The following is a 19,821-nucleotide window of genomic DNA, read 5'->3' as shown; positions in this document are numbered from 1 at the left end:
CATCTAAATTCCAAAATCAATCTCCATAATAGTCTATGTGTTTCCTACTGCCAAAGGGGCCCTTTAGAGTAGTGAGAGAAGATCTTCACCCTGAAACCCACAGCGTCCCTTTTCAGCAGGAAGTAGCTAAGAGAATACGCCATCCCCTTTTCCTTATGACTCAGGGTGAAGTCTCTCTCAGGGAGGAGTGACAGGGAATGGCAAAGGACTCACTGACAAAGAAGATTAATCAGAACTGGCTTTGACAAGCACTGTGGCATTTGGACAAGAACAAACTGGGAGGAGGGTAGAGAGAATAGTGCAACAATGAATGAGTGGAAGCCCAAAATCTCTGTAAATGTTTATGAAAATTAATAAAATATAATTATAGAAAAAAAAATCTTTTCCTCTTATTAGTTCAATTTTGTTTCATTGTTGATTCTAATAAGACTAAGGTCTCCCTCCCTTCCACCCATTTTGTTATGTTCTTTACTTTGTGCTTGTAATACAAGAGTTAACAAGAAAGACAGTCCTGCCTTTGAGGGGTTTTAAATATACCAACATTCCTATTAAGATGGTTTTTAAAGGGAAGGCTCTATAATCATTTAAGAATATTAACTCTAAATAGCTCTAAACTGCACTGTTATCTAAACAGAAGGCATATGTCTATCATTAAAAATCAAAATTGAATAGCACAGTCTCCCTTTTGGTAAATTCCCTTTCAAGTAATTTATTTGGCTTGAATGTTTATTCCAATTATATGAAAATATTCCAATGTGGGGGTTTTTAAAGTATGAAACACACACACACACACACACACATACTCACACACTCACTCACCTGAAGAATCTGTTTTCCATTCACAATTGTGCCATTCTGACTGCCTTGATCCACAAGAACATAGCTTTGTAAGTTATGGTCAAAATGGATTTCTGCGTGAAACTTAGAAAGAAGAATAAAGGAATTATAAAGTACTGTACTATTTTCTTCTTTTTTTAAAAAAAGAAGCCCTGGTGGCAGAGTTCATAATACTTCAGACTGCCAACTGAAAAGTAGGTAGTTTGAATTCATTAGCTACTTTGAGGTAGAACGACAGGTAGTCTCCTCCTGTAAAGATTACAGTCTCAGAAACTGCCAAAGAGGCTCAATATGAGTTGGGCTCAATAGCACTGAGTTTCTGTACTTTCGAGGGGGGCAAAGGTGTGAAAACATACTTTCAAAAACCACATCCAATTTTCCCATGACATACTATGGACTTTAATCACTGCTAACTTAACATTTATACTTTTAAGTACTTTTTTCTTACATTAAAAAATATATATGTTTCTGATAGAAATGTTAAGGCTTCAAAATTAAAACCATCAATTTATAACCCCACCTATAACTACACTGATAATTTAGTAAATGTCCTGTGTTTTCTATTTAACATAGTTGTGACTATATTATATATATCATCTATATTCTTTTTCATCTCATGGAAGGAAATACAGGTATGATGCATTAGGTGATGTCAAGTTGCCTGAGACTCACAGCAATCCTACCAAGAACAGATCTCAACCTTGCCCTATCCTCAGCCATTCTTACAATCTTCATAATGCTCAAGACAATTGTTGCAATCACTGTCAGTCCATCTCAATGAGGGTCTTCCTCTCTTTTGCTGACCATCTCTCCACCTTACGCAGCATGATGTCTTTTTCCAAGGACTGGCCCCTATTTTTTTTAACATAACAGTGATTATACTTATATATCATTTCTTTTGTCCCTAATATAAATTTAGGTATGAAGTTTTTTAACCCAATTTAAATTTAGGTAGGTGTTGCTTAATGTCTGTTCTGACATCATATCCACCTATGAGCCAGAGCACCCGAGCGTGGGAGGATGTCAGAACCTTGTATTGACATCAAAGCCTCACTGCATGGACAGCAGAGAAGCCTCCTAGTCTGCAAGGATGGAGTTCCAGCCCAAACTCCTAACTCTAAGCCCTTCTGCTTCCTTGAGTCAATGGGTTTAATGTACACATACATCTGCCTAGGGTAATCCTGTAGGGTGCTAGTTGAAAAGTATTTGACTTGGCCACCATGGCTCATACTGTCCCCTCCCCAGGCAGGATCTTAGGGTCAAGTTATCTTTCCTTGTGTGTGGCTTTGCAGAAAAGGTGGCAGCAACTAGACTGAGTAGAGCTGTCATGTAAAGTATCCCCAGCAGGAGTTGCCTGGATTGTGCACAGCAAAGTAGCCCACAGGGCAGTGCACCCAAGAACCCTATGTCCCATGGACAATGGACACAGTTGTTTCTCAGTAGTATCATGGACATTTATCATGTATTTCCCTGATTACTACTTGTACCAAGTTCTTAAATTTGGCTAGATTTTGCTCTCTAGTGAGTCAAAAAGAGACAGTAACTAGATATTCAAAGTAATAACAGAAAACAAATTTCACTCTAAAAAGACAAAAATCATGTGACTATATTAAATCCTTGTGAACTCAATTTTTAGTTTTACCAATTTTGCTACAAGTGCCTAAGACCTTTTTAAAACATATTCTTTTCATTGATATGTACCTCTCTGATCCATTTTCAAATGTTAATCAGCGTTCTGAATTTGAAGCTTACCTAATCACCATAAGCAATATGTAATTTTACATGATTCTGAATAGATATAGATGTCCTATTATGTGAATTTTTACTGAAATCTAAGTTACATACAGTAATAGGCCATAAATTTTAACTATGATGTTGAGTGAGTTTTGAGAAATGTCTATTACATTAGGTTATGTTGTGAGATTCACATTACTGTGCACTGCACTTGTTCATTTTGCTGAACAGTAATTTATAATATGAACATGTCACAATCTATTCTACAGATTGTAACATTCAGACTTTTTCCAAGGTTGTATTATTTAAAAAAATAATTTTTCAAATGGTGCTATAACCAAGCATTCTTATTTATATATCTCCCTATGTCTGGCTAAGTATTCCTCAGGAGTATAAACTAAGTAATGAAAACGGTAAGTGACAGTATATACAAATCTAAAACTTAACTAGATACAGCTATATTACTTTCCAAAGTGGTTGTACATTCCCAATGTAAATTAACTCCCAATTTACATTCTCACCAACAGTCCATGCAAAGCCTTCCTGTTCTTTGTTTCATTAACCAGTACTCTGTATTGTCAAATATTTAACTTTTAACAATCTACTGGCTGTGAAATGAAATCTCATCACTGTAATTTTAATGTGCATTTCCCTGATTACTATGAATACCAACAACTTTTTACATATATTATTGACCACTGGCTATTTGGCTACAGTTAATAAAGAATTTCCTTTCCAGGACTAGAGGGGTAAAAGTGGCAATATTTCACTTTTCAAACTAATAATGAGGGGAAATGTTCATTCTTAAAAGACCAAAATCAAAGGAAATGTGTTTTAGGTTTGTATTAGAACTCTATTAAGTGGGAACAAAATAGGAATGATGAAGGAATAAAAGAAAACAAAAGAGAAGAGAAGCGAATGAGAAAACCAGAGAGTATGTATATAGCATAGAAAAAAGAGAAATATGAAATATAAATAACCCCAGTAGCTAAATCTTTTGTTTCGTTATAATTTTAAGTTATGTTGTAACTGTTTACTCTGAAAACTGAAAAAGCTGTAGACAAGAGCCTTGTTTACTAGAAGATAGACTGTAAGGAATATAATTCCTGGGTTATAATATACTCAAAGATCAAAGTAACCATCTATGAATTTCGTAAAATAATAGTTCAAATCCAGGCCTGATTTATTTTTTAAATGCAAAGTATTTAGAACATTAATTATACTTCATAAATATTTATTGAATGGTCACTACCCTGGTAATACAATTCCCCTGGTTCCTTCTGTAAGGGAGAAGTGTCTTTCATCTGCTTGTCTGTATGTTCTTACAATGGAATACTACACAACACTCAGGAGCAATGATTTTGAAAATTACTACCTAACTCTGGGGGGACTGGAGAGCCTTGTTGTTGTTGTTGTTATGTGCCGTCGAGTCATTTGCGACTCATAGCGACCCTATGTACAACAGTCCTAAGCCCTGCTCTATACTGTGCCAATCGCATTGGCTCTGACACACCCATCCCGATTACCCCAATTACTAAATCAATCCACCTCATAGAGGGTCTTTCCCTCCTGCGCTGTCCCTCCACCCTACCAAGCATGATGTCCCTCTCCAAAGACCTGTCTCTTCTTACAATATGCCCAAAGTATGTCAGACGAAGCCCCAGAATCCTTGCCTCCAAGGAGTAGCCTGGTTTAACCCTCTCTAGGATGAATCTGCTTGTTGTCTTGGCAGTCCATGGTACATTCAATACTCTTCTCCAGCACCACAGCTCAAAGGCGTCAATTCTCCTTCTATCCTCCCTAGTCACTGTCCAACTCTCTGATGCATAACAAGTGATTGCAAAAACCATGGCCTGTATCAGGCGCACCTTAGTCTCCAGAGAGACACCTTTGCTCTTGAGTACTTTAGAGAGGTCCCTAATAGCAGACTTTCCCATCGCAATACGTTTTTTAATTCCTGGCTGCTGGTGCCAAGAGTGTTGACTGTGGAGCTGAGCAAACTGAAGCTGTGAACAATCTCAATCTCTTCGCCATCCATCCTGATGGTTCTGTGGTGAGAATCTTTGTCTTCTTGACTTTGCACCTCAGTCCATACTGAAGGCTGCAGTCCTTGACCCTCTGCAGTTAAGTACACGAGGTCCTCCTCAGTTTCAGCAAGCAGGGTTGTGTCATCTGCATAACGCAAATTGTTGATAGATCTTCCACCACTCCTAACGCCATGCTTCTCCTCATAGAGTCCAGCCTCTCGGATAATCTGCTCTGCATATAGGTTGAAAAGGTATGGAGATAGGACACATCCTTGGCATACACCCTTCCCAATTTTGAACCATGCAGTGTTGCCCTGCTCTGTTCTGACGACTGCCTCTTGGTCCAAGTATAGGTTTCGCATTAGCACGATTAAATGTTCTGGGATTCCCATTCTTCTCAGAGTCAGCCACAGTTTGTTATGATTCACACAGTCAAATGCCTTTGCATAATCAATGAAACACAGATAGACATTCTTCTCGTATTCTCTGCTTTCAGCTTAGATCCATCTAACATCAGCTACAATATCCCTAAAGAAAAGACCAAAATGGATGTCAGAAGAAACTCTGAAGATTGCACCGGAATGTAGAGAAGCCAAAGCACAAGGAAGAATTCAATACACTAAGGAGGCTAAACAGAAGATTCCAAAAGGCAGCAAGGAATGACAAAGCAAAATATTACAATGAAATGTGTGAGGAGCTAGAGTCATAAAATCAAAAGGGTAGAACTCGTTCAGCATTTCTTAAGCTCAAGGAACTGAAGAACAGATTCAAATCTAGAGGTGCTATAATCAAGGATGCTTTAGGCAGAATGTTAAATGATCCAGGAGGTATCATAAGAAGATGGAAGGAATATACTGAGTCATTGTATCGAAAGGAATTGGCAGATACAGAAGAATTTAATGAAATAGCATTTGAGCCAGAGCCTATGGTGATGAAGGCAGAAGTTCAAGCTGCTTTGAAGGAAATAGCAAAAAATAAGGCCCCAGGAATAGATGGTATACCAATTGACATATTTCAGCTATCAGATGCTGCCCTGGATGTGCTCACCAAGTCGTGCCAAGAAATCTGGAGAACAACCTCTTGGGCAACTGACTGGAAGAGATCGATATTTGTTCCCATCCCAAAGAAGGGTGACCCAACTGAATGTGGAAACTACAGAATATCATTGATTTCACATGCAAGCAAGATTCTACTGAAGATTATCCAAAAACGACTGGAACAGTACATCAGCAGAGAACTGCCAGAAGTCCAGTCTGGGTTTAGAAGGGGTCGTGGTATTAGGAGAGCATTATGCTGAGTAAACTCAGTTCTACAAGGATAAATATTATATAAAACCATTATTGTAGAATGAGTATGAGGATCCAAGGGGTGGAAGCAGAGGGATGAAGTTGTGTGGGGGGGATTAATCATGGAGTTGTACAATTTGATGGCTGGGGGGGCTGAGGAAAATTGGAAGATTCTGGTGTGAAAAACAATGTATTCAAATTTTGTTAATAAACTAATAAAAAATGAAAAAGGGAAAAAAAGCTTGTCTGTTACATTGTTCTAAAACAGAGTATCCAAATGAAGACAGACTAAGAAGAAGAACTGGCCACCCACTTCTGAAATAACAAGCATTCGAATTCCATTATGTACAACAGAGTACACTTAGAGGAAAACTAGCAGATGTGGCACCTGAGGCTGAACCCTCTAGTTTGGAAACACAAATGACAAGGAACAGTTGTAAGCAGACACTAAAGACTGTAAAGTGGAATGTGAGAAGCATAAATGCAGGAAAACTTGGGACTGTTAAGAAAGAAAAGAAATGTACATATATTGATAGCAAATATACTGATAGCACATATATTGTTGGCAAAATGAGATGGACTGGCATAGGACATTCTGAATCAGATAGTCAAATGCCAGAGATGAGAAGGTGAGGAAAAACGGAGTTGCTTTCATAGTTAAAAGGTCATTTCTAGATCCATCTTGAAATACAATGTTCTATTGTAAGCCACAGGCCCACTATTATTAAAGCATATGCCAACAACCAGAGCCAAAGAGGAGGAAATAGATGATTTCTACCAACTCTTGAAGTAAGAAATTGATCAAATACGCAATCGACATGCATTAACCATATGGGGTGACTGGAATTCAAATTCAGGAATAGGGAAGAAGGATCAGTACTGGAAAACATGGATGGACTTGGTAACAAATATGAGGCTGGAGATAGAATTGTGTACAATCAATGATTTATTCATTGCAAATACCTCATATAAGAGACAAAAATGCAGGGTCTGGAGATGTAGCTCGCCGGTGGAGCACGGTGGCTCACGTGCCGCGGCTTTCTGGTTCGTGGTTCATTACCACTACCAAGAGACAAAAATGCAGACACATACACGTGGATCTCACCTGATGGGATGCACAGGAATGAGATAGATTACATCTGGGGAAAGAATCTCAATAGATAATATCAACTCTGAAAACGAGGCCAGGTGCTGATTGTGGAACATACCATCAACTACTCATATGCAAGTTCTACCTCAGCTAAAGAAGGTTAAAACAAATCCACAGGAACCAAAATTTGACTTTCAGTCTATCCCACATAAATTTAAAAATCATCTCAGGAACAAGTTTGAGGCCTTGAACAACAATGAACAAAGAATGATCCAGGAAGTGTTAAAGAGAAAAGAAGAACACAGAGTTATTGTACCAAACAAAACTGGCTGACACAGAAGAATTTTATGAAACAAATCAAGAGGCAATGGTGATGAAGGAGTAAGTTCAAGCTTCTCTGAAGGATGTAGCAAAACACAAGGCCCCAGGAATTGATAGGATACAAACTGACATATTTCAACAAACAGATGCTGCCCTGGACATGCTCACCAGATTATGCCAAGTAATAAGAAGGACAACTACCTGGCCAACTAACTGGAAGAGATCCATACTTATTCCCATTCCAAAAGAGGATGACCTAAAAAAAAATATAAATTTAAAAAAAAAAAAAAGGATGACCTGACAGAGTGTGGAAATTAGCAAACAATATCACTAATATGACACACACAATCCTGAAGATTATCCATAAACAACTGAAACAGTACACTGACAGAGAACTATCAGAAATATAAACTGGATTTAAAAGAGGTTGTGGCAACAATTTCAACTTGCTCAGCTCCACAATCAACACTCTTGGCATCAGCAGTCAAGAAATCAGATGAATTCATTAGGAAGTCTGCTGTCCGGGACCTCTCCAAAGTGCTAAAAAGTAATGATGTCAGTCTAGGGACTAAGGTGTTCCTGATCTGGGCCACGGTCTTCACAATTACTTGCTATGCATCACAGAGCTGACAATGACTAAGGATGAGAGAAGAAAAATTGATGCCTTTTGAGTTGTGGTGCCAGAGAAGAATACTGAACATACCATGGACCATCAAGAGAACAGGTCTGTCTTTGCAAGTTTCTCCTTAGAAGCAGAAATTTCGAAGCTCCGTCTCATATACTTTGGGCACGTGGCCAAGAGGGACAAGTACTTGGAGAAGGACATCATGCTTGGAAGGATGAGGGACAATGCAGGAGAGGAAGGCTGCAGATGAGATGGACTGACATGGTAATGGGGGTAGGTGTGTCGATGTCAGTGAGATAGGCTCAGGACAGGGCACACCTCAGAGCTGTTGTACATAGGGTGGCTAAGAGTCTTGGTCAAGTTAATGACACATAACAACTATAACTGCTACTCTGATAGTTTTTCTGCATTTTTTACTCCTGTTGAGTTGGAGTAAAAAATATTCTCAAGCACTGAAGAACAAATCTGCATTACTTTAACTAAGTATCAACATTTCTGTTAAATGAGAGAAGAAAATTCCATAACTTTTTTGCTGTAAAAAGGATTTTAAAATAGAGACCAAGAGGTTATCGGAAAAACCGGACTTACCTTACTGACACCAACTTCAGGTATTCTAAGAGTATGTTCCATATCTTTTTCTCTGCAGAATTAAATTGTTTAAAAAAATTTTTTAGCATATAAAAAAGGAAGGATTTCTAGAATGACAAAGAATTTTTAAAAATAACATTAAAATGTGAGTCTCCCTACCGTATGTGGCAAGTTTCCCAGTTATAGATTATTCTGTTTCCTTAATTGTACTATTATTTTCCTTTCTGAAGGGATGTTCCACCTACCTTAGTCTAATCAGCAACTAGTGTACACAAAACATGCTTTGCATCACTTAAATATTTCTTTCAGATCTCTTAAATATGTCCCTATTTTTATTACTACATATGAAAAGAACATTAGTGTTCTTGAAGAATTTAAAATGAAGATATTGCACAGAATTTTACTTAAGCATAGATTAGGTGTATCTTTCCAGTGAGAGAAAAGTAATTATCCTACTTAAAATTAAAGGCTCTGATTGCATGGTGGGTACAGAGTTGTGCTGCCAACCAAAGGTAGTCAGTTTGAATCCACCAGTTTCTCCTAGGGAGAAAGATGGACAATCTCCTGTGCAATTTACAGCCTCTGACAGACTACTAGAGAGTCATCTATGAGTTGGTTCCAACTCAACTGCACATAACAGCAACAACAACCCTCTATCAAGCTAGTTGTAAGATACAAAGAGGAAAAGATTGCAGTTTTGTCAGTTAATTTAAACCTTAAAAGGAAAGAATGAAATGTGACAAAGTCATAAACTCTCTGTGGAAGGTATCACCAAGGTTTTATCTCCACATAGGCAGGTTTCCATTTTGGAGCTATAAAGACATACACTAGTTAGACTTGTAAAACCAAGTGACAAAAGTATTTTCTGAATGGCTTAAGAATAATTTTTTTTTTATTTTTGCGTGAGAAAAACAAAGATGTCATTGGTTTTTTTTTTTCCTATACAGTTAAGTATGATGCATCACAGTAAATGCTTAAGAAACATAATTCACTGGAAGGATATGACAAATTAGATAAATAATGCAATGAATGATCCCTTTATAAAAGGTATAGGGATGGTGTTTGAAGTTCTTGGTAGGTGCTGTCAAGTACAACCTTATGAACAACAGATCTGAACCCTGTCCTATGTTTTAAGAATTGAGAGGAAATAAAGAAGGCAAAGAATGAAATCATTAAATCAGAGCCTATGACCCAACAAAACACTTTACTAGGCTTCTCAGGTTGCTTAAAATTTATCAACATTATGAAGCAGATAATGGTATCCTCACATTGTTGTTGTTGTGTACCAGAGTCGAACCAAACTATAGCTGACTCTCCTGCAGGTTTTCAGAGGCAGTTAATCATACAAGACTGTCCATCATTCTCCACAGAGCAGCTGTTGGCTTAGAACCCCACACCTTCGGGATTGCAGTACAGTTTCTTGCCACTAGGCTACCAGAACTCCCTGTCCTCACAGAGCAGAAATTAGGTGTTACTTCTGACTCGTAGACTGAAAAAAGGTAACATAAAGAGCTGAGGATTGAAGGATGAGTGTAATATTATATAGGAGTTTGGGAGACACCGCTAAGGAAAGAGATTCTGAGCAGGAGAAATGCTATGAATAGATACAGACATAGTACAACATGGGACCTGATGTGGGGAAAGCTAAGTAGTACAACAGACCTGTAGCTGATGTGAAGTAAATAAGAGGCCGACAAACTAGCACCTCTTTTTCAAACTATGCCCAACCAATTTTTATAAACAAATCTTTCTGGGGGCATGGACACACTATTCTTTACATACTGTCTACCGAGCCCTTTAAAGAAAGTTTGCTGATCTCTAACACAGATGATAAAAGTGTAGAGAGTGAGAATGAAAGCAGAGTTTGGAGAGAAGCTTGGTAAGAAGTTAGAAAACACACATCAAGCAATGGAAAATCGCTGAATGGTTCTCAACAGAAAACACTAAGGGCTGTGCTTATACCAAGAGAAATGTGGCTGCACAATACGAGATGAAGAAATCAAAGGGAAATGAAGACAAGAGGCCAGTTAAATTACTACAAGAATCCAATTAGAAAGCTAGAAGGGCTGAACTAAGATGATGGCAATAGGGATAGAATAAGAGAAACAACAGCTTTTAGCAGCAAAATCATTACTATTGTGACTAGCTAAGAAGTAATAAAAGGAAAGGCTTCAAAAAAGGAGATGGAAGCATATTTCTCCTTGAATCAAAATTCCAATATAAAAAAACAATAGCTATCTACAGTATAGGTTGACTGTAGACTTACATGAAAACTTTTATTAGCCTTTATACAGTAGATCTGAAATTCAGAGAAGCTGAAACTGATAAAATTTTAAGTCTCCTTCACAAAGATAAAAATACAGAAAATAGATGATACATATCCCAACTGAAGTGAGATGGTTTTTAAAGTAATTGTCATTCTTCAGTTAAAAAAAAAAAACATTCTAATGGTTTAATGATAAAATCTATGTTCTTCAGATGGCACAAGAGGCCTTTTACAATCTATGCCTAATGCTACTTTTTTTAGTATGAGAGAGATTCCAGTCACATTAAACTATTTGCAGTTTCCTATCTCAACTGTGTGGATCATAGTAAATTATGCATAACACTGAAAAAAGTGAGATCCCAGAACACCTAACTGTGCTCCTGCAAAACATGGACACAGACCAAAAAGCAGTTGTCTTAACAGAACAAGGAAATACTGAGAGGGTACTCTAGCGGCAAGAAGCTGAGCTGCAATCCTGAAGGCACACATTTCACTAAAAGGATGGGCATTTTTTCCCCATACAATTAACTGCCTCTGAAAACCCACTGGAGGGTCAGTTATGGGTCAGTTCTGATTTGATGATACACAACAATAACATACTGTTTAAAATCAGGAAATGTATGCATCAGGGTTACACCTTTTCTCCATTTCTATTAAATTTGTATGCTGAACAAATAATCCAAGATACTTGACTCTATGAAGATCATGGCATCAGAATTGGAGGAAGACTCATCAACAAATAGTAGCAGATGACTCAACCTTGCCTGCTCAAAGTGAAGACTTGAAGCACTGACCAAAGAAGTTCAAAGACTATAGCCTTCCATATGAGTTACATCTCAACAACAAGAAAACAAAAATCCTCATTACTGGACCAATCGGCAATATTAAGATAGATGGAGAAACAACTCAAGCTGTCAACAATTTCATTTAATTTGGAATCACAATCAACACCTATGGTTAACAGCAGTCAAGACATCAAAAGATGTACTGCACTGGGCAATCTTCTCTCAAAGACAGCATGGAAATGCTAAAAAACAAGGGTATCAGTTTAAAGAGCAAGGTGGGTCTGATCCAAGCAACAGTCTTTTCAACTGCATCTAAAAGTTGGACAAAGAATAAGGATGAAGAATTTATGCCTTTGAATTATGGTGTTGGTGAAGAGTACTAAATATACCATGGACTGACTGCCTTTGAGGAAATGTAGCCACAGCACTCCTCAGAGGCAAGGATGTTTTGTGGAACCTCAACACACATGCTGGGGGCATGCTCTCAGGAGTCAGTTATGGAAAGAGACATGCTGGAAAGGCAGAGAATTGGAAGTTAGCGAAAGAAAGAGAGGAAGCTCCTCAACAAGATGGATTGACATAAAAAAAAAAGATGGATTGACATAGTGACTGAAACAATCTCTGTGAATGAAACAGATAGTGACAATAGCACAGGACAGAGCAAGATTTGGATCTGTTGATCATGGGGTTCCTATGAGTCACAGCTGATTCAACAGCATCTAATAACAACAACTCAGGACACATTTTTGTGTCATTGTACTTTTCCAAGCTCTTTCTGCTTAGAAAGGACGTTAACCTTCAAGATGTTGCTCCATCATCATGTAGGCTTCCCAGTCAGCTGTTAACAAACTACCAATCCCTGACTCTTAACAGATGAGTCCATGAGCACAATGCTTTCACACAGTAATTACTCAATTTCCTGACTCTCTAGCCCTCACTTGTGCTTCTTATGGGCACATATTTTGCCTTCTTCTTCTTAATATCCCCAGCACATTTAACAAAGCTTGACAAACAGATACTCAATAAAGTCTCTTCAAATTAATGGTAACAGTAGTAATCATTTTTACCTTCCAATTGTAGCAGGATTTACAGCTGTAATAATAAAAAGTGATCCTGTCTGTAACACTGGTGATCTAATAACGATTACTCTGATACATGGAGGCCAAATTTTTTCATCTGTCAGGAGAAAAGTAGGTAAATACTAGTTAAAATTTAGGCTGAAAAATAATTAAGAGGTTTTGGGGAAAATTTTCTAATAGAGATGTTGGATTTTTGTTTTGTTTTTACCATTTCAGAATGACTAGGGACATTCTGTTAGAGGATTTAGGTGGAAGAACTGAACAAAAATATTAATTCTAAGTAAAACAAACTTAAATTCTGCTAAGGTATTCAAAAGGAGTAAGACAACATTGCAACAGTTTTGGTCAATGCTTTATCATTTTGTTAGAAAAAGTGAATCTATTCTTCATAAAAGGTGAAAAAGAAAGTTCAAAGCTTTATATTATAACATAAAATTCTGTTTAAAAATTGTGTCTTTTTGTTGTCAAAGGGAAAAATGTATTTACCATAATATCTATGTAGCTGACTTCATTTTACTTTTTAAAGAAAACTAACCTCTTCCCAACAGAGCTCTACTGGTATAGAGTTAAAGTACTTGGCTGCTAATCTAAAGGTCAGTGTTTTGAATCCACCAGCCACTAAGAGGGAAAAATATGGGCAATCCTCTCCCACGTAATCTGCAGGCTTGAAAATCCAATGGAGGGTCAGCTATAAGAGGGTCCCAAGTCAACATGAGTTTGTTTGCTTACTTACCATCTTCTTCTGTGTCGTCTGCAGTTACACTGTCTTCACTGGTAATATCTTCCTCAGAACTGTCCTCAGTCTGAGAGTCTGTAATTTCACCTTCTTCTGGCTCACTATCACTGTCTGTGATTTTCTCATCTTTAAATGATGTCAAATTATAGGTATTTTCATTAAAAGGCAATTCTGGGGTATTTCCACTAACTGAATCAGTGACTTTCTGAGAATTATTTTTGTAATGAATGTCTCTTCTGGACTTCTTTTTCACATTTGCAACAACTTCTCCTTCACTGTAGCTTATATGTTCAATGCTGGATGCATTTTGATCTTCTAAGTTCAAAGCCTGGAAAGCAGTGGGCAGGCAAGTAGGACGGGGGAAAAATGTCATCATCTTACATTTCATTTTAAATATTATAGTGAATAAGTGGAAAATGTTTTGGACATAAAATAATAGAAGTGATTTTAAAACATTTTCACAAATTCCCTGAAACTCCTCCCATGGGTCTATATCTTGACCTTACTAAGCCTGGTGGGCCAACAGATCTTAGTAACTCACTGGGCTGAAATAATGCTATACAGCATCCTGGGCTAAGTTAGGAAAAGTTAGGTTGCTTCTGCCAGGTTACTATGAGATACTTCAGAGGCTGACTGATGAGTCCAACTGGACTTCCAGCAATAAGCAACATCAGCTGTTAGATACCTTCTGGAGTCACCTTGGAGATGCGGTATACTTGTGCCTTCAGAGGACAGCAGCCCCAGCTGACATCTGACTGCAGCTACATGATACCCCTCCCAAGTGAAAACAGCTAGAATGCCTTACCAACCAGAGTACAACATTTTTTAAAGCTATATTAATATTTACAATACTCAAGTACTGAAATAAACCAGTATCAGTTGCCACCAAAAGAAGTTCACCTCAAAATGACACTATGTGTCAGAGCAGAATGTTTTAGAAACAGATTATCAGATCTTTCTTCTAATATGCCTCTTGATGGGCTCACAATTACGTTTTAGTTAGGAGCTGGGCACATTAATCCTTTCTATCACCAAGGGATTGAACAGTAAAATAATTTACTAAATGGTAATCTAATAGAACAATTCAACATACCCCAAAATAAACAATTACTTGCATACTCACGAAACCTAGAACAACACCTTTTAGAGGCTAAGACAAAATATAACCTATGTTTGATATAATCTGATTAACACTGGTCTTTGCTTTATAGTTCCCAAACCAATCTTGTAGTGCAATGTAGAATTTACTTTTGCTATTAATGTACTGTACTGTAATGTAATGTTTACTGTAGAATGCCAACAAAATCTTAAAACATAAATTTTTATTCAAAAGCAAATTAATTCATCTTTCACTTAATTGTATACAACTAACATGAAACATCAAGATACTTGTACATTGTGACATTTTATTTTCCAAAAATCTAAACTGATCAATGGGTGAAAAAACAGTTTATATTCAGCAATTTTATTTTTCTCTTATTTGGATTTTTAAAACATGAAACTGTTAGAATTCAGAGTTTCTAACCCAAGAACATGAATAATTTTTCGTTATTGATATCTATAAGCAATGTGTTTTCCAAAGAAGACTTTACCAATGTTATTTTAACCTATACTGGTCAACAACAAATATTTTTAGAGTTTGCTAATAGGTTACTTCTTAAATTTCTTCCCATGCATTTGAAAGCTGAACAATGAGTAAGGAAGACAGAAAAATTATTGATCCTTTGAACTATGGTGTTGGGAAGTAGCTAAGAGAATACGCCATCCCCTTTCCCTTATGAATCAGGGTGAAGTCTCTCTCAGGGAGGAGTGATAGGGAATGGCAAAGGACACACCGACAAAGGAGATTAATCAGAACTGACTTTGACAAGCACTGTGGCAACTGGACAATTAAAATAGACATTCGGATGGCGGGGAAGAAGAACAAACTGGGGAGGAGGGTAGAGAGAATGGTGCAGCAATGAAGGAATGAAAACCCAAAATCCCTGTAAATGTTCATTAAAACTAATAAAATTTAATAATAATTTAAAAAAATGCTTTCTTTTCAATTTTAACAAATGTCTTCATTCTAGTGACTGTGACTTGTGAAAAAGTCCATGTTTGCCACCACTAAAGCTAACTTTGATAGGGATATTTTGATGGACCATTTTATTGGATCTCTTTAAAAGAAAATAAATTATTTAGACTTATACTATGTAGCACTCAGAAACAACAATTTCAAAAAGTACTACCTAAGTTGGGTGAGAATGGAGAGCAGAATGCTGAGCAGTCTCTTAAGGACAAACAAATACTACATAAGACCATTACTGTAAAAATAGAAGGAAAACTAGTAAAACATGCACTGGGATCCAAGGGGGGAAAGGGTGGGAGTAGAGAGGTAAGGATGGGTGGGGGCGAAACCACAAGGTTGCAACTTTGGTGAGTGAAGGGAGGCAGTAAAGAAAATGGGAAAAATCCAGCAGGAACCTGAAAAAACAGGGTAATGGTGGGCATAGTCCAATAGTATTTAACTTTATAAAACATAATGCATGGGAATGACTGTATGAAACACAATGTGAATGAAGAATAGTGTGCAATGTATATGAACTTTATAAGCAAACCAATATGAATACTTTTTTAAAAATTGACTTATGCTATTATCAATGTATAATTAAAAAAAATAGGCATTACCTTTTCTTCATTTATTATAGAATCTATATCCTTTCTTTTCTTCTTCAATTTTTTATCTTTACCATGTTTTGTGCTAGAAGTTTGGTAAGTTTGCAAATCTACTCGAGAATGAAACTGATAGCGACCACTTTCCACATCACAGTAGTAATAAATTCCAGTAGAAGGATCATAATATAGTTGATTTTCCTTTTAAAATCAAGAAAACAGTAAGTTTTAATCATGTATGATGAAATAAAATGAAAAAAAAAAAAAACCAAACCTTAAAAAAGTCACATTCAAATATAGAACTTTTGTTGTTGTTGTTGTGTGCCGTCAAGTCGCCTGCAACTCATAACAACCCTATGTACAATAGCCCTAAACTCTGCTCTATTCTATGTCAATGACACTGTTTTCGATACACCTGTCCACATTACCCCAGTCACTGAATCAATCCATCTTATCCAGGGTCTTCCTCTCCTGCATTGTCCCTCTACCCTCCCAAGCATGACATCCCCCTCCAAGGACTGGTCCCTTCTTGGCAACATGTCCAAGTATGTCAGACGAAGCTTCAGAATCCTTGCCTCAAAGGAGCAGCCTGGCTTCACCTTCTCTAGGACAAACTTGTTAATTTTCCTAGCAGTCCATGGTATACACACATGCTGTTGTTATGTACTGCAGTCAACTCTCTATAACATAAAACTGCCTGTTCCTGTTCCATCCTCATGATTGTTGCTATGCTTGAGACCACCGTTGTCAGTCCATCCCATTGAGTCTTATTTGCTAATTCTTTGTCTTTATCAAACATGATGTCCTTTTCCAGGGACTAGTCCTTGCTTATCACACGTCCATAGAAGAGGTATTTTAGGGGAGCTCTGGTGGCCTAGTGGCAAGGAGTTGCAACTACACTCCCAGAGGCACACAGTTCGAATCCACCAGATGCTCTGCCGGGAAAAGGAGGGACAATCTCCTCCTGTACCAGTCAGATCTGATTTGACGGTAACTCACACAAAAAAAACCAAACAAAAAAAAACCCCAACAACAACAAAAAAAACCCACAAAAAAAAAGGAGAGGTATTTTAAGGAGATGACTCATGTAACTGTGGTGGCTGGCAAGTTCCAAATCTGTGGCTCAAGTGTCAGACTGGAGATTTCTTCTCACTCAAATTTTTGCAGGGGGCAATGATTCAAAAACTGGCAGGTAAGATGGCAGGCTGCTGGCTCACATCCCAAGAACTGGCGGTCAGAGAACGATGTGTTGTACAGAGGACTAAAAGCTTGAGATTTTTCCAGAACATTTTTATGTACTGGATTCAAGCAATATCCTCAAAGAAACTATACTTTCAACAAAGTGGCTATTCTACATCAGATAAAAAATGGTGAATCATTAGGTAATAGCAGCCAACCACTGAGAACCAGGCTAGCGAAGATGGCACATAAACATAATCATCAGAGTTTACCAAGTGCAGATTGAAAGCTAAAGAAATACCTTGTTTTAGCTGAAATGTTTAGTGCAATGATGTTTCCTAGATCAAGTAACAACACTTCCATTAGCTGGAATAGCAAACGGTTTGCACAATTTTGGAGCACTCTAAGCTGCCACTTCCTAAAGATCATATTCCTGCACCTTTGAAGTTATGTGTGCGTGTGAGTTCATCATTATTACCATATCTTGAATAAAATCCAACTAAACATTAAGATTTTAACAGCTGTAACACTGCATCATAAATCAAGAACTTTATTTTCTAGTTCTTAGTGATACATTATATTTCTGATTCTATGTTAAACCACTGTGAACAGATTAAGAAATATTAAAAATTATAGAATATAAAACACTGACATATAAAACACATACTACCGAGAATTCAAGAGAAAGACTCCCTCTGGAGCAGCAAATATATTAAGTAACAATTTTTAAAATAAATTTTAAAATTCTCACCCAGCGCCTAGGATGAAAAATTTCACTTTAAGTTAGATAAAAAGAACTAAGTTTTAAAATCTTTTATTACTCTTAAAATAATGAAGTTAGTTACATGCTTTTATTAAGAGAGCACCTTAGCATCTTAATAGGCTACTTTATATATTAAAAAGTATTCCGAACCAACCAAAAACCTTTCTCTAAGCTGTAAAGTTGACTGCAAGGCAGTGAACCCATGGGAAAGAGTAGATTTACCCCTTAGTGTCTCCTAAGTTGTCCAGCTGTGCAAAGACATCTTTACAAAAGCCATCCCTCTGTGAAACAATTGTGTGGGTTTATATCAAAGCACTTAACCACTGAGGCCACCACGGCTCCAAAACTTGAATAAACTATTCAAAAATACTAATCTAGAATAATCACAATTGACAATTTACTCTATTTAATAAAGATTTAGAGGTACAGTATCACAAATTATCTTAAAATTTTTTCCTTTGACTCACATTAATTTTTAAGTAATAGGTTTTTGCTTTTCTTCATGTGCTTAGGACTTCATATTCAGTATTATGCAATCAGCTATATAACCACAAAGCATCAAAAGTTCTGCAATACTTACAGAATCATAGTAGAAGCCAGTACTATGGTCAAAATATAATCCAGTATTTTCATCATAACTAAATCCAGTCTGTGACACAGCAGCTTCTGCTGCTGCTCTCAAACTTTCAGCTAATGATGAACCTTGTAAGGAAGTATCTTCTGTTGCTAACACAGATGCTGACTCCTAAAAAAGACAGAGTCATGAGAAATGAGACAAAAGCTTCTGTATATTAGCTTAAAAGTTAGAATTCAAAACAACAGACTTAAAAAACTATTCTTAAATAAGAGTTCAATATCCACAATGGAACAAAGGATGGCTACTGGTTACACGTAGATCCATTTTTTTAACTAGTATAGGCTAATAATTTCTTTTTGGTCCATTTTTGAAAGCAATAAAAGCTAGTAAGTGGCAATTATTCAAAAGTCAATGTATGATACCCGAGAAAACCAAAGCACAAAATTAAAAACCCTGAAAATTTTATAGGACAAATGATCTAGACAATTCAATAATTAATGTTCACTAATTAAATCCTCAAAAGGAAGCAGTTCAGTACTTAAGTGTTCAAAAAGGAGAAACAAAAACATTTTAAGAGAGGAGAAGCAAGCTAAAGGTCTAAGCAGCTTTGAGGGGCATAGTCCATAAGGTCCATAGGCAGCTGTGCAGGTTAAGTGTTGCACCTTGCTGGTGGCTCAAACCCACCAGTGACTCCACAAGAAGACAAGAAGTCTCATGTGTGATTTAAAGCCAGTGGAGGTTCCCACTCAAGGGCCATGAGAATTCAGCACACAATGACCAGTTAACACTCTGGGATTTATTGGGATTCTGATTTTTAAAAAAGTGTAAAAAAAAAATTAAAAAACCATTATAGAAATTTGATTGAACAATCGCATGTGATATCAAAGAGACATTAAAAAAGGTTAGCATTAAAATGGTTTGGGTTAGGTTATGGAGAAACTGGAACCCTTATTCACTGTTAGTGGGAGTGTAAAATGGTGCAACCACTGTGGAAGCAGGTATGGCGCTTTCTCAAAAAGTTGCAAATAGAGATACCATTTAACCCAGCAATTCCAGTGCTGGGAATATACCCCAAAGAGACCATAACTCACATCCAAGCAGATATATGCACACCCATGTTTATCGCGGCTTTGTTCACAATAGCAAGGAGTTGGAAACAACCTAAGTGCCCATCAACAAATGAATGAATAGAGAAGCTGTGGTATACTCACACAATGGAATACTACACTGCATTGAAAAATAAGGAATCCATGAAATATTTTTCAAAATGGGT

General features: G+C 37.1%; 1 protein-coding gene across 1 annotated transcript in view; it reads right to left on the bottom strand.

The window, feature by feature from the left end:
- AGGF1 (angiogenic factor with G patch and FHA domains 1) overlaps positions 1-19,821 on the bottom strand; it is a 39,007-nt gene that overhangs the window by 11,018 nt on the left and 8,168 nt on the right. The window contains exons 4-9 of the mRNA XM_006889833.1: positions 18,552-18,716; positions 16,045-16,230; positions 13,372-13,702; positions 12,627-12,735; positions 8,509-8,560; positions 820-921 (exon numbers count right to left, since the gene is read on the bottom strand). Coding sequence (XP_006889895.1) covers positions 820-921; positions 8,509-8,560; positions 12,627-12,735; positions 13,372-13,702; positions 16,045-16,230; positions 18,552-18,716 — 945 coding nt within the window. The remainder of the gene's footprint in view (positions 1-819; positions 922-8,508; positions 8,561-12,626; positions 12,736-13,371; positions 13,703-16,044; positions 16,231-18,551; positions 18,717-19,821) is intronic.

This window comes from Elephantulus edwardii, unplaced genomic scaffold, assembly GCF_000299155.1.
Source record: "Elephantulus edwardii isolate Elephantulus edwardi_28Jun2011 unplaced genomic scaffold, EleEdw1.0 scaffold00082, whole genome shotgun sequence".
Taxonomy (NCBI): Eukaryota; Metazoa; Chordata; class Mammalia; order Macroscelidea; family Macroscelididae; genus Elephantulus; species Elephantulus edwardii.
This window is presented reverse-complemented; position numbering and strand designations above follow the sequence as displayed.